The 15983-nt window shown below is 36.0% G+C and overlaps 1 protein-coding gene across 1 annotated transcript; it reads right to left on the reverse strand.

Annotated features, from left to right (window-relative positions):
• Positions 1 to 1036: 1036 nt before the first annotated feature.
• Positions 1037 to 3174, reverse strand: LOC102719385 (transcription factor MYBS3-like). Its single transcript, XM_006654074.3, has 3 exons — positions 2576 to 3174; positions 2036 to 2232; positions 1037 to 1918 (listed from the first exon to the last, which is right to left on the reverse strand). Exons 1-3 carry the CDS (start codon positions 2937 to 2939, stop codon positions 1619 to 1621), a joined length of 861 nt encoding a protein of 286 aa, XP_006654137.1. The 5' UTR covers positions 2940 to 3174; the 3' UTR covers positions 1037 to 1618.
• Between the last annotated feature and the right edge of the window lie 12809 nt (positions 3175 to 15983).

Consider the following 15983-nt stretch of genomic DNA (forward strand, 5'->3'; position numbering starts at 1 on the left):
ACATGTGCTCGTAGTGGCTTGTAGCATTCTATTATACTTGCTCTAAATTATTTTAATCATCAATTAAATATCTGGTTACTTACATGTCACTATTAGAAACATAAAAAATAAATCTTCCACCGGAAATTGCCTAAGGGACAGGCCAATCCTAAATGAAATATAATAAAATAAAATAACACTGAATCAATATAAAAATGGTAACATTGAACATTACATAAAGAAAATTTCACAATCTTATTTGGTACCTGTCCTGATATTTGGAATGATCCGCAACTAAAGCGAGATGCCTGACTTTATAAAGCTAGACCAGAAATGAGGTAACCCATGACTGACCGTGTGATAACTCTAGCTCACATATTTAATTTTTGCTCCATAATTTTTTAGTTACATTAGTCTGGAATTGTTGTTTGTCTCCAGATGTGTGGGCGCTCTGAGATTACTTTTTCATCAACTAATAAATCATTCAGAATCATATCCTCTCATATCCACCACGAATTGAACTGATAAAAAAGATAAGGTTACAGTGCAGAAAAATCAGGTTTCTTCCTCTATCACATTTTCATAACAACTTTCTTCATCTTGATTGATGCATAGGGGACCCAGTGACAGATTCAAATGTCAAATTCAGTAAACAGAAGTCATGCTTTCAACTTCTGCCCTGCATGAGTATTATTATACCCTGGCTGATTTCTCTCCCAATCTTCTCCTTGATGCTAGCTAGCTTTACTCTCCTCATATGGTGTCATCCTGTTTGTTAGTGTCAAACCTGCTTTATTAGGTTTGGAGCAGGATCATGGTTAGGCGATTTAAAGAGAATATATCCCCTCAACTTGCATAATTCTTGCTTCATTACGCAAGTAACTGATGCCTGCCATGTGTTAGTTCTGTACTAAAAGTGGTCTGTCAAGATGTTTCACCCAAATCTGATCCAATCTCTTCTGACAATGACATCCACTGTTGCATCTCCTGACCTAGGTGTATATGTTAAGTGATCATCAGTTAGCTTCTTGCATGTGTAATGACAAAACATGGGGGGATCAATGATTAATAGATTTTTTATTGGCAGTACACAAGCAACAGGTAAACATAACAACTTGGTATAAGAACTTCACTTTCAGAAAAACAGAAAACAAATAACTTGTAGTAGTAAAAGAACCAATTAATTTACACATTTTGGTAATTGGTTCATGCATGCATGCAGAGCTAACCCCATATGCTGTACAAGGATGATCATTTATATATGCAGTGGATAGAGGAAGAAAGAAAGTTTTGTGCAGTAGCTAGTAGCTTTGGTTTTGCCTGTCCTTGTCAGTGCCCACTGCAAACTGAATATTGTGAGCTCATCTTTCACCTTCTCCAGGCTCTGAAATATAAACCAGCAACCACCTTGCCATGCCTTTGTGTCAACATAAAGCTATAAGGTGATTTGCAAAAGTATGATATGATAAACCATTCTTCTTTGTTTTTCTTATCTTATTTCTGCATGGCAGATCACTGATTATCAGTCTAACCTTACAGTAACACCTACTTTCTGATTGAGGTACATGATCTCCAAGACATCCTTTTCTGAACCCCTTCACTTTCTGAGGAGCACTGAGGAAGAACAACAAGAAGAAGATCAGGTAACACTTATGGTCCCGAAGAAAGGCGTCCTCGGCGACGAACCGGATTGGTCAGATAACCTGGATGTTGACATCTTGAGCTCCAGGTCAGGCATCTGGAGTTGCACCTGAGGCTTTGCCAGCATGGTCAGAGAGGGTGAAGGCTGTGATGCTGATGAACTGCTGCTCATCAGGTTCAGACATGGAGGCAGCAGAGCCTCCTCCTTCACTGTGCCCACACTGAGTGACATGCTGGGGATTTGCAATTCAGATGCAGATGCTGCAATGGGCATTGCTGCCCTCTTGCCACCTTCAACCTGCAGAGTTTGCACATGACAGGGTCAATATTACATGACAGGCACACACCCTGAACACTGTCTTGGTACAAAATGTGACACAGGATAGATATCTGAAAATTGAGACAAATCATGTACCACATCAAAGAGGCTGGACCTCCTCTTCTTCTGGGTCAGGCTGTTCTGCCTCAGGAAGTACTTCTGGGCATGGCTAGCGACCTGCGTCGGAGTCCGTGTCGTGACGAAATGCTGGGAAATGCCCCGCCAATCGCCTTTCCCGAGCTTATCAAGGCCGGCGAGGAACATCCGGTGTTCGTCCTCGGTCCATGGAACTCCTGAGACAGTCCATAATTCAGAAGCTACAGATCATCATACACTTGTTGAAAGGTCAAGAAACTCCTATGTTGAACTGGTCTTTTAAGAGTTAAATGTATAGTAAAACTGAAGAAACGGACAATGACAAGTGGCAACAATAATCATTTGATAAGTGTAAAATTCAGTGAGTAATTAGAAATCAAAGATAAATAACTAAAGATAAGTAGACTAAACTTGCAAAATCTCAGAGAATAATGTTGTGACACAAGTAATTCATAGCTGTGGTGTAAATTGTAGTTAGCCCTATTCCATCAAGACCATGAGAGGAAGCAAGAACACAAACTGAAGTTTATTCAGGCTCACCTTTCTTCCTCTCCTGACCTCTGCCCATGAGCCCATCAGACAGGTACCCACTGGAAATCCTCTCAGTGTTCTCCTCAATCGACACAAGCGAAGACGACGACGATGAAACCGAAGGCGAGGCAGCAGCTCCATAGTATGCTGGTGATGGCAGGCACTCCATGCTGATGCACTTCTTCAGAGGAGAGGAGCCTCCTACCTGCAGCTGCACCCCAAACAATCTCAAGCCACCACAGGTGACAGCAGCAGCAGCAGCAGCAGTAGCAGTATAACTGCTGCTGCTGCTGCTGTTCTCTAGAATTCTTTGGCCACTGCAAGTCCTGGAGTTGTGGCCATTGTTTCCACAGCTAGAGCACTTCCTAGCCATGCTCACTGATGATGGAAGATGGAACAAAGGCAGCAACAAGCTTCAAGATAGTCTTCTTCTCTCTGCCTGTCGCTGTGGCTAGATAATTAAGCTGGTGTGTGTAAGGTGTTATACCTAGAGGCTTAATAAAGGAGCAATAAAATGTGTTAGGGTCTACATGGGAAATCATCTTGCACTCCTGTCTGAAAGAAGTGGACATCTTGGCATCACCTCCCTATTGCAGACATCTCAGTGCAAATATGGTCTAATTTGTTTTTCTAAAACATAGTCTTTAGAACCAACAGAATGAGCACAGGTGTATGTTGAGTCCATGATACTAATTCTTGCTTGATGTCACTTTCAGTACACCGTATGTATCCATGCATCACACATTTGTTTGTTGCAATATTATTGCTGTACCATCAAGCATTTCAGAGGACAGAGTTTCAATCAGAGAGGGTCACATGATTGCAACAGGATATGGTCCTTGGTAACGTGTATCTTGTACAAATTGACTGAACAAATTTGTAATCAGGTTGCTGTAGGTTGAGCTTGTGTTAAGTATGAGGTTGTTTTGGTCAGAGTGACCATCATTTAGAGAAAGAGAGAGCGTATGATTATACTAGGATGATGATGCAACAGCGAGAATCAGGACAAAAGATATTTATTTTCTGGATGTTTCTTGAAAAAAGAAAAAAATTAGAGACATTATCAGGATTCATCATAAATGATTATCAGCAGAGAAATATCGACAGTACTGAACAATACATGAGTTTTTTTTTTCATTTAGAAAATAGGCAGGAGCTGCTATTCCGTTTCAAACAGAGAGGATTACATCAAGGATGTCAGCTGCTAATAAAACATGAGATTGAGACATAAAATGAAAAAAAATATTTCGTGGCCAGAATTAGAGTTTGTTAGACAACTCTAATCGGACTATGTGAGAAGGGTTGACTCCGGTGTATTTTACTCGTAGTGGAATTTAATCCATATCGTTGATTTATTTTTATCGGATGGTTATGATTAAATTATACTACCAATAATATTAGGTGTAGTAGAAATTTAAAGAGTAATATCGTCATTTTTATTGTGAATTATTGTAAAAAACAAATTATAAAATACTGCTAATCAAGTAATTAACAAAGTAAAAAATACTTTTTTTTCTACTGGTAGTATAGTCCTATCAGTAAATGTACCGGAGATTTGCCCATTTGAGAATGGGTGAGAAGTCGTATTGCATTCTGAATTCAACCCCAAATTTGTATGTTTAACTGATAAATATTTAGTAAAATGCTTACATGACCATAAATAGTGTGCAAAGTTACCTGATAATCTCATTATTTGAAAACCTGAAGTTTCTAGCCTATTCCAGTATTGAACGAAAATTCAGACCCAATAGAGGTAAGGAAATCTATGCTTGTAGCCTCATACATTCGCAATACTCGCAAGAGTATTTATATGAACCAAGGGCTACCATCATTCCAAAAATATGGACATAGGTTTATGTGGGCACTAAATCAGTATCAAATTAGTTAGATTTTACCTTTAGGACAAACCCATAATTAATTCTCAGATTCTGTGTTATTTTGGCCGGTCCACTATGGAGAGAGGACTTGATGTAAATTACATAAGAAGTTGACATTCGGAAAAAAAAAACATGACAATAGAAGAACAACAAATGAATAAGCCAATTATCCATCCTGTTCAAATCCTATGAATGACGTGGATGCCTATATTTTTCTTTATGGAATGACTTCAGGAATGCAGTTGAAATTGTCTTGCAAGTGAACATGGTTGTTAAAGTCAAGAAAATATATTATTTGATGAATTTTACAGTGTTTGCGAGGTACTTAGATGCATAAAGAGGTCCTACAATATGAACTATTGGTCTAACGAGGGGAAGCGTTGGGTAAGGTATAGAAAAAAAAATTGTAATAGATGACAACGACATTATTACATATTTAAGGTAAGGTAGTGGCGATCTTGTTTAGTCCAATACCTTCTCCATTTTGAAAAAAATGTGTTCATCAAAACAAGGTATTGTGTATTGGGTCGGCAGTAGGCAGGGAGATCGCTGTTTTTTCTTCATATGCAAATCTTTCGTCTTTATGGTATCAGCATTTGGCTTTGCATGTGGTGTTCTTGATGCATTCTAAACTCAATTTACTAATCACATATACAATGCTCATTTGAAATCAAGCATCAGTCATGTTTCGAACCTACTAACCTCTAAATACAAATATTTTATTCTAGGGAAAAAAAATAAATCTCAATACAACAATGACAAAAAAATGAAGAAAAAAATTAATCAAATTTCGGACACTACAACATCAACCTGCATCCAAACTATTTTATTCACGTCACCGTGCAAATCTAAAAAAAAACATACAAACCATGCCGTACTTGAAAAAAAATAAAACTAGAGAAAATCATGCTAATCATGACAGTCCAACAAAAATCAATTGGTACCTTTTATTTCACTTAAACCGTATCAACGTGGTATTGTTTCTACAATTTTGACCTTTTGTCCTTTTGGAAAATTTACTCATTTACCCTTTCCGCCTAAGCACCTTTACTAATGTAAGATGTTTAACTTTTTCAGTTGTAATATTTGACCATTTGTTTTATTCAAAAAATTATAAAAATATCATTTGTTTTGCTTATAACTTATCTTATTGTCAAAAGAACATGATATGTCATTTTTTATATTTATACTAAATTTTTGAATAATACGAACGGTCGAACGTTGCAACTTAAAAAATCAAACATCTACCTTTCGTATACTATATTTCATCGTGTGGTGAACACCGAAGAAGATCTCGTTTAACTACAATGTAAAAGGTCTCAGCTCGATCATCGCGCTAGTGACTTGGGAAATCTGGTGCGAGAGGAATAGGAGGGTCTTCCATGCAAAGGAGATGAATCAGGAGCAGCTTCTCTCCAAAGTCATTGACAGATTAATCTTTGGTCCTTAGAAAAGTTTTGTAACTATCTCAGCACACTGATTGTGGCGCTGAGAGCCTGAGAGTCTCCTGCAGGAGGGCCTCGTGCCTTTCCTGTAAAAATAACATCTTTACTTCTTCTGAAGATAGTACCAGCACAAATTATCAGTATATTCTATGATTCTACCAACGAAAATTGTTGAGTTTGTAAGATCATAAGCATGATTAATATTTTCTGATGAACAATTGGCTTGCCATTTGGTTTATAAATTGAATTTGGTTTAGAAACAATTAAGGTGTTGGTGCGAGTGTGTGTAACTAATGTGAGTCAGGTTGCGATATCTGTGCTCGGAAACGGTTGGTTTGTCTCTAGTTGTGCAGGTGACTTGAAGTCAATATCGGTCAATGGCGGTGGGATCGTGACTAGGCTCAGGGAGGAGCTGAGGTCCGGACGATCGAGGATGCCAGGTGACGATATTGAATACGAGTTGGCACATGGTGGAGCAACACCGTGTGGGATGGAATCGTAACGGGCTTCACATGTTGTATGTGTAAGCGCCGAAAAAATCGGGAAGTAAATCGGATCAAAACTGGATGAGAAAAGAAAAGGAATTTGTTACAGGTTCGGACACTGTAGCAGCGCCGTTACTGTAGCGCGCGGCACTGTAGCAACCGGATCGGATTACTGTAGTGCGGCGGGTACTGTAGCAGTCGGACTACTGTAGCACGCCTGATTTTGGCATGTTGGATTTAATTAGGAAAACTAAGAGATGAGCCATATTAGTATAAGGAGTCCTACTCCTATTTGGTGATAGACTTTTCGATATAAATAGAGACCGAGGGGTATGCCCCCGGTGTGCTTTTGTGAGACTTAGTTGTTGATTCTAGATCGACGATTTTGATAGGAGTGTTGTTGGTGCACTTTGTAAATACCAGTTGATGCAATAAAGTCAAGATCATTCAATCTACGTTTTCGACTTTCATCTACTGGTGATTTTTTGGATTCCGACGATCCGATCGACGTCATAGGAGTGGCGCGATTCGATGATCTGCTCGACAGCACATGAGCGGCACGATCAAGGTAGTAGCGACACAGGAGCGACGTGATTAAGGTAGCAAGTCTTCGTCAATTTCTTCGACAGAGGTAATCCTTTATTCCGCGAAAGATTTTTGGGTTTTGTTTTTCCCTACCATTTACCCCCCCTCTGGTAGGTTTGTTTGATCTTGTTCGATCCTACAGAGTTCTTTTTTCCAACTTATGGGCTTCAAGGCAAAGCATAATATGTATCTGATTGCATATATGTGTGTACAAGATTATGATAATTCAGGTGCCATCAACAATTCCTTGGTAAGCCAAAACATGTACCGGTACCTTCTAGCCCACCTACGCACTATCTTTGCGGTATCTCTATAGTTTGCTAGATATAATTGCCTTTTGTACAATTACCTTTTAACTCTTAATTCCTTTGTACCTCTAATCCTTTTATGGAATACCTTCCGCCGTGAGCCATCGGATCTATGCCATTTTGGAAATGCATACACGGTAAATGGCCTCTTTCTTTTTGAAAATTGAGACAAAACAGAGTTTATCATGTTTCTTCTGAATTGTGACCAACTATAGAAGATGGATAGGAACAGAGAAAACAGGTAGGAGGGATATCAAAATCTGAAACAGATGGCAATCAAGTGGGAGATGGTCGTGTTCTTGGTGTTGATTGCAAAGGAAACAAGATAGTACAATTCAGACAGACATCCAACGACATAATTCTGCATGATTTGGTGGTATCTATATTGTCAGCACTTCATTTTTAGAGTACTGACAGAAACTAAGTAAAATTGTGCAGGATGAGGATCCTGTCAATTGGAATTTCAGTTTGGTAGGAGTAAAATTACATTGGGTGGCAAACATATCAATCACCATTGCCTGCTTTACTCTTTCATCCTATGGTACTGTTACCATTGGACCAAAGTAGCGCAAAACTAAACAAGGTACTTTGACATTAATGGTTTCTGCAGAAAATTCATAATTTCTTCCAACTTTCAGATTCACCTAACATTGAAATTTCCCTGCTCATCCAGTGGCTCCAAAGTCTGCAGTTTGGACAAGAAAACATATCAATTTTTTGTACTACAGCCAGACAACCCCATTGGATGCCCTACTATTTCAAGGTTAATCTGTTCCTCATTTCATGCTTTTTTGCTTCATAGTACCAATAATGGTGAACTGAAGCAGGGAAGCAGTACAAAATGTAGAACTGCACAGGTACCTCCCATTGAGAATAATCTGAATCTGACCAAGGAAGCCACAAACAATTTTGCCTGCATTCGCACCAAGTTATGACACCTTGTGAGACGATTTGTCATCTAACCATGTCATGTTCAGTCAAGGTTACAGTGGAAGACACTTTGTCGTGTTACATATTAGAGCATCACATGCAGCAGATCAAAATAGTTGAATGCACATAGACTACTTTGTGCTAGCTACGAATAAGGTCAAGAAATCAGTACTGGCTAGGAAGTAGGAACTATGCACATTTCATGACACAGTTTCAGTTGTGTGTCCAAAACACATTTTCCATTTGCCTGTTCTAATTTTCATGACATGGGCCAGGAGCTGAATAATTTGTGAAGCACATGGAGGCCCAAATGAATGCTGAGCCGGGAGAGTGGTGCAATGGCCATTTTTCAGTAGGAAAAGGTTCATTTCGTTGAAAGTAGGCTGGTTCGCCGACATGAGCCCTAACCTTTAGGTCGCTAAAAATACCTAAATAAAAATTTTCTTTATAAAATATTTTTCATTGGTAAATATATAGTTGAGCTTTTTTCTATAAAAAAAGCTGAACAATCACCCTAGCTCTTTCGGCTGCCACACTGCCTAGTGCCTACTCCAACCATGGCTATTTGTCCTGCACCTATCCTTTCGTTTATGCTTACGAAACAAAATTTAAATTTCAGATCTTAAATTTGGAGTTGATTTTCGGGGCTTTTCTATAAAATTTATTTTCCAACCTTAGATTTTAGATCATAAAAAATACATATAAATTTATCCACAAATTGTCTTTTGTTTTGCAAATATATCGTTGGGCTCTTTCGGCTGCCGTCCGACCTATTCCAGCCATGGCCATTTGTCCCAAGCACAACTCCACGAAGAGAGGAACTAGGGGAGGGACCCGTTCATGCCCCGTTGGTCGTGACTCCACCGAGCAGCCTACAGCTAAGAGGATGGAAAATCCAATGAGGACTTAATTACACGTAAGACCCATTGCGTTTTTTTTCCTTACAGACTGTGATGCCACTTATGCTAAAACCGCTGTCCAAACCGTATGTTAAGTAGGTAAAATGCGAAAGGCTAACGGCCAAGCATTCACACGCCCGTTAGCCCACACGAATACTTCATACATATATCCAAAGTCTATATATATGTAAACTTTCTATATTTAGTATATAATTTTTGTATATACTTCTTTCTAAGATGATACTTTTCTTGTAGATACTTTTTTACTAAATACTTTATATGTTACAAATTTTATAAATTTTCTATGTATAAACTTTGAGATGAAACTTTACACATACATAAATATATATAACTTTTGGTGTATGGATCTGTTTGTGCAGGTTAATGGGCCCGTTGTACCCACCTGGTGAAATGTAACGATTTCAGTAGATAACAAGGGGGTATATTTGGTTTTACGGCTGTAGGATAGGAGGATAAGTTGGACTTGCCCTATAGCTGAGGAGGAAAAACAGACTTGTTCCATTTTATTACGTACACAAGAAATTGGCCCACAGAGAATTTGAGGTTCATCCCTTCTAATATAGATGGCCCAAATTCGTAAAGAAATGATGGCTGCAATCGTTTCGTATTTGCAACTGCTTATAAGCTAAAATTTTAATTTTCAAACTTAATTTTGGACTTGATATTATGGTTTTTCATTGTGATTTGTTTTACAAATTTTACTTTTAAGTTATTATGGACACGTATATAAAAGTTTTACCTCCAAACTTTTTTTCGTTTGCAAAAACACGTTTTCGCTTTCTCTTGCAAAAAGCCAAACGAACGATGGGAGCCGATATGTCTAATCATTTTGCTCATGCAAGTCTATAGCACTACTGTGCTCTGCGTCATTCGACTAGTGAAAATGTATTTTTCTTTCACGATCATGTTTATTTGTCTCAAGTCTTAAAGGCAAGCTTACCCACGATAGGTCCATCACCACAAAAATTGTTTCTCCATTCAAAGCTGATTAATTCTGTCGGTACCATATAAACAGTGCGTCCTAATTTCCGTGTACCGCTATAGTATATTATCGGAGGCTACCCTACTAGATAAATGCTACGTTTGTGTGCATCACCAGAGTGCACGTGCACAAAAAGAAAACAGCTGACACGTCTCTGATCTCATTAAATTCTATTAAAATCCACGTAGATGGACATAATATTTGTGGACATGTGGGCTTCCCTAATGAGGTTGATATTTTGATTCCATTATCAATAAAAATACAAACTCCGATAATAAACTAGTGGCATCATCACTACATAAGTACATTTCTAGCACTTAAAGTGCAAATTAGTGGAGAGAAAAAATGAAATTGATATGCTCCATTAAGTGACAATTGGTTGAGAGTAAAAGTGTTAGGACAAGATGACGAGAAACTTGAATGATGAGTGGTTGGAGTGAAAATTAGTATATCCCTTCATGAATATAAGAGATTATATCATTTTTTTTATAAAATAATAAGAAAGTAGGAAAATCAGAAGTCATGGTATAAAGTTGAGATAATGAAATTGTATAAAAAATTATAGTTGGAGAATAAACTAGTACAAATGATTGTAGCTGGAAAATAAATTAGAACAAAACATATGCCTTGGGATCATAGATCTCTTATATTTATGGACAAGCTAAACCTCTTAAAATTTGTGGATGGAGGGAGTGGTATGGAAGTGGACTTATTATGGAATAAATTTTAGAATGTAGAAATGAACTTATTTTAATACTTAGGTAGTACGACAGGTGAAGTTATTTTTCCTATTACCAGGTGAAACGAAGTAGCGGAGGTTATATGCATACTTCTCCATAGGTTCTAAAATATAATGATTTTTACGGTGTAAGTATTGTTTTACACTATAAGTATTTCTAAAATTATTTATAAAGACTACGTATCACATCAATTACTTATTATTTAAATATCATCATATCTTCCTCCACCCATCCTCCTACCTTCATTCTTTCAATTTATTAAGTACTACCATAAACTTTTATCTTTAATCTTAATTTCTACGTTATAACTTAGAAATACTTATATTTGAAACAAATGTAGAACTATCCATAGCTAGTGCTTCCTCCGGATTCCTCCGGATATTAAGTGTATTTCTAGGATTGACAGTAGTAGTCCCCATCCTTAAAATATGTATTATTTAAACTTATTTTGGAACGGAGTAAATAGAGAGAAGAATACCCTAAGTACTCCTTATTGAATGAGAAAGTTTGAGTGAGAGGGTAATTGGGAAATACGAAATTTGAATAAGTGATTAATATGTGATGACCAGTACTTTACATATAATCACTCTGGTCCTAAAAAATTTATATTTTTCGCTCACTTCATATATACATATACAAGGCTCCAAGGACTAAAATAGCCTTCGCTTTTACAAACCTCAATGAGTTCCCTAGTTTTTCAAATTTTAATATATTTGTTGCCTACGTTATGAAAACTTAGTGCAATAGTTACTTAAAAATAAAGTCTTTGTTAGAAAAGAAACAAGAGGAAAAAAAATAAAATCTTTTAGAGACGGAGCTACTATGATAAGACAAAGATTAAGCAACATATATAAATACAATTTTTTTGAGAATGAGGTAGAAGCTACTAGCGTCCTTAGGCCCTGTTTAGTTTCCAAATTTTTTTTCTAAAAACATCACATCAAATATTTAAATACTTAAATAAAGCATTAAATATACATAAACATTAAAACTAATTACACAATTATGGGAGAAAGCGTGAGACGAATCTTTTAAGCCTAATTACGACATGATTAGTCATAAGTGCCACAGTAACCAACATGTGGTAATGACAGATTAATTAGACTTAAAAAAGATTCGTCTCGCGGTTTCTAGGCAGAATCTGAAATTCGTTTTTTCATTCGTGTCCAAAAACCTTTCCGAACATCCAATCAAACATTCGACGTAACCTTTTGCCAAAAATATTTAGCAACTAAACAAGTTCTTAGCTTTGCGATGCTAAGGCTGGTTATTGCTGCAGGTATATACGACATGTATTACAGATAATCATGTTGGCTCTGCGTCGCGTCGTCTGACGAGATCGATCGACTTGCATTCTTCAATTATTTCAACTTGGCATGTACGGCTCTACTGCCTCTGCAACTGCCCACGTTATGCACATTTCTGACTTGGCTTTCTTATCATCTGCTATCTATATTCTAAAAGTAACCATTTCTAAATAGTATAGGCTAAAAGACAAAAAAAAAGATTTTTTTTAAGTTACTTCAGGGACCAATCCTCGAATTTTTAATTGATTAGACTTTCTTGGTAAGCATCTGATTAGTGCTGAAATCACTAAAATCATAATAATTACTTAAAAAATACTTATATCATGGTATAAAGTTTAAGTTATATAAAACGCTTATATTTTGAAATGGACAATACCTGGCTATTGAGTTGATATGCCCCCTATCTAGAATAGATGCCTCCTTAGTTGTATGTACATCCATACTTGATTATTCACATAACAACATCGATCGATCTATTGATAAAGACAAAGACCTCATGTTGGTATCTGTTCCTTGTCATTTTTTTCCAGGTGTAGGAGACCCCTCATACTTCACTCCTTTGGGTCAAGAAAACATGCCGTATGTTTTGAACATGCTTTTTTTTTTTGGTCGATCTTCGAGCTTTCGAATTTGAATATCACTATCCTTTTAGCTATTTTGATTGGAAACATATTATTAGATTTGTCTCGAGAAGTACTTTCCTAACTTATAGTTTTTGTAGCATGGTCAAATGTTTTTACGGTATGATAGGCATGCAAGGTTGCATTCCAAAGACCATGTTGATATCAAAACAACGTACATTTTTTTAATGGAGGGGGCAAATTAATTGCACCCGATCGAAAACTTACATGTAAGAATGAGGAAAAAGGCAACTAAAGAGAGAAAAATTTGTTTGACCAAAACCTATATTTAAAGGGTCCCTTTCTGGTGCATTCTAGAACTAATCTCAATCATTGATTAAAAATAGTATTTTTTGTACTTTGTTAATTAATTGATTAGTAGTATTTTGTCATTTTCTTTTTTTAATAAAGATCACAATAAAAAGGACGATATTACTTCTTTAAATTTTCACTGCATCTAATATTGTTGGTACTATACTATAATCACAATCGTAATAGATGAATGGTATCAATTAAATTCTATCGCCAGTAGAACGCACCAGAGACGGACCCATGTTTAAATGTTAAAAATACAATTACCGTTTGTAAGGAGATATTGCTACAGACACGCATAATATTTAAGATATACTCCCTTTTATCACAAATATTTAACATGATTTTATCAAACTTTTAAGACTTTAACCCTCAATATATACCTTCTCAAATAATTAGTTTAAAAATAAAATTTTATAATTTGCATTGAGAAGTAAACATAAACTTATTCTAATATAAGAGATGGATGGTCAAATAGCACTCAAATTTTAAATTTTTTTACCAAATTTTGTTGTAAATATCTAATATTTATAACCGGATGGAGTAGGTTTTATGTTTGCTAGATATTAAGTTGTACTCAAGCAATAGAAATGAAGCTTGATTATTTATAGCCGCATTCATTTAATTGACTGTGAATTTAATAACTTATAACAAAATCAAACTTGAAAAATCTTTATTATAATTTTTCTATGATTGTACGCATATTTCCACACTTGCGAACGCATAAATTTCTTTGGTGGCACTCTATATGTGACGCCGTGTAGGTACCGGTTCCTAGGTAACTCCATTTAGCTATGTGCTTCTATACCGTGGCTCAAAATTATCCAGACTAAATAGCCATTAAAAGCTTTCGAAGTATTTAATTGGTAGAATAATCATAGTGTGAGAAAGCTACATGTGTATTAACTAAACCGTCAAACATCGCAGTCTTACATTTTCACTTCTACTAAAATTTAATTTTTTTAACCTTAAATTTGAAGTTAATTTTAAGGTTTTTTATCGTAATTTTTTTACCGTCTTTGTTTTTACATTACTATAAAACATGTATAAAATTTATATGCATACATTATTTTTCGTATATAAATTTATCGTTTCGCTTATTCTTTTTAATAAAAAACCAAACAACGATCACCTGATTCATACGTGGACACAACTTGTATAGAAATGTTATATTATGGTGTGCCAACGAGTTTTTTTTTTTGAAAACTATCTTTTTATTTAAGAGAGCTCGAACATCCCACGTGTATATATAACAATCGGGCCAACGATTGTTTCACAATTTTTTCTTAAAAAGAGAGAGAGAGAGAGGAAAATCCAGAGTGCAGTACATACGGCCCAGTCGGACCCTAGGCATTACATTGTTACTATAATTTATGGCAGGTAGTCCCTGCGGTGGTTGGTAATTAATTAATTAACCATTCACACGTTATCACGTGTCCTCTATTAAATCAATCATGCAGTGGATAATTTATTTGCAGCTGATGAATCACGATCCTGCGAACTAATTAAGATCGATCGATCGCGTACTCTCGATGAAGTGTAATGTTGAGGTAAAATTACTTTAGTGTCCCTGAACAGTGAACACTCCTAATGGTGTATCAACTAATGTTTATATTACGAGTTCATTTGTATCTAGATAAATTTTAAACGCTAGAAGTATATATTTATATACTGACTCCGGTGTATTTTACTGGTAGTAGAATTTAATTCATACTATTAATCTATTTTTATCGGACGACTGTGATTAAATTATAGTACCAATAATATTAGGTGTAGTAGAAATATGAAGGGGTAATATTGTCATTTTTCCTGTAATCTGTATTGTAAAAAAATAAAATTACAAAATACTACTAATCAAATAATTAACAAAGTATAAAAAAAACTTTTTTTTCTACTGGTAGTATAATACTACAAGTAAAATACACCGAAGAGTTGCCCTTATATTAATAGATGAACGGAGTATCAATTAATGTTATTTTCAGTGGTTGGTGTTGTGTTTAAATCTAGGACTAGGGTAGTTAGAGAACTTGAGCTATCGTTGGATGATTATCAAGGGCTCATAACAATGATGGAAGGGGTTGTATTTGAAAAGTGAGCCCTATAGGAATCTCCATACGGAACAAAAGATTTGGATGGACTTATACTGGAATTTCACAAAAATCGTTTCATTTCTCGGAGAAATAAAAAAGTTTTGGAGAGCCAAAAAGGGTATAATTATAAACATGTAAGGCATTATGTATATTGGAATATTGGTTGGAGAAGCTAGTCCAACCAAGCCAACCACAGATGTTTTGGATTTAGCTAGTCCATCTTCGAAAAGCTGATGGTGCCACTGTCTGTTCATGAATCTCCTTGCACAAGTTGAAATTTTCCTCCAACAACGTCCTCTCCTTTCATGTGAAAGCAGTGGCATCTATATATGTTGATATCCAAATGTCCATGAAAGGAATCAATGTGACCTGATGTGCTAGCATCAATGAGAGGCTAATGTTTGGCTCAGAAGGAATTAAAGTAGTGGTTAAGGTATTGGGACGAGTTTCCTTAGTCTCATGCCTCTTATTTGTGAGAGTTACCCTAGTGGATCATCCTGAGGTACTTTATTATAATAATGAGTACCCCATATACTCAATAGGGGTTGCTTACTGCGTTTTAAAATAAGTGACCACTTTAGCTAAGTTTGGACATACTCCCTCCTCCGTATCAAAATATATGGCACATTTTGTTTTGTTGGGACAAGAGTTTCATAAAAAAAATACTCTATGAGAATATATTTTTAATGACATAAAATTGATACTATTATATTCATATTTGAAAGTACTTTTGTGACTGTACTTTTATATCACATAAATAATATATTAATAAAATAATCTTGGTCAAACATTTGTCCTAATGAAAAAACATGGCCC

The sequence above is a fragment of the Oryza brachyantha genome, chromosome 5, assembly GCF_000231095.2.
Source record: "Oryza brachyantha chromosome 5, ObraRS2, whole genome shotgun sequence".
Classification (NCBI taxonomy): Eukaryota; Viridiplantae; Streptophyta; class Magnoliopsida; order Poales; family Poaceae; genus Oryza; species Oryza brachyantha.

Bases quoted from the DNA above. Each gene is read 5' to 3' on its own strand.
- LOC102719385 (XM_006654074.3), bottom strand. From the start codon at position 2,939: ATGGCTAGGAAGTGCTCTAGCTGTGGAAACAATGGCCACAACTCCAGG. The intron at 2,233-2,575 runs GTGAGCCTGAAT...GGACTGTCTCAG, and splicing joins AGGTCAGGAGAGGAAGAAAG to GAGTTCCATGGACCGAGGAC. The intron at 1,919-2,035 runs GTACATGATTTG...CAAACTCTGCAG, and splicing joins GGTCCAGCCTCTTTGATGTG to GTTGAAGGTGGCAAGAGGGC.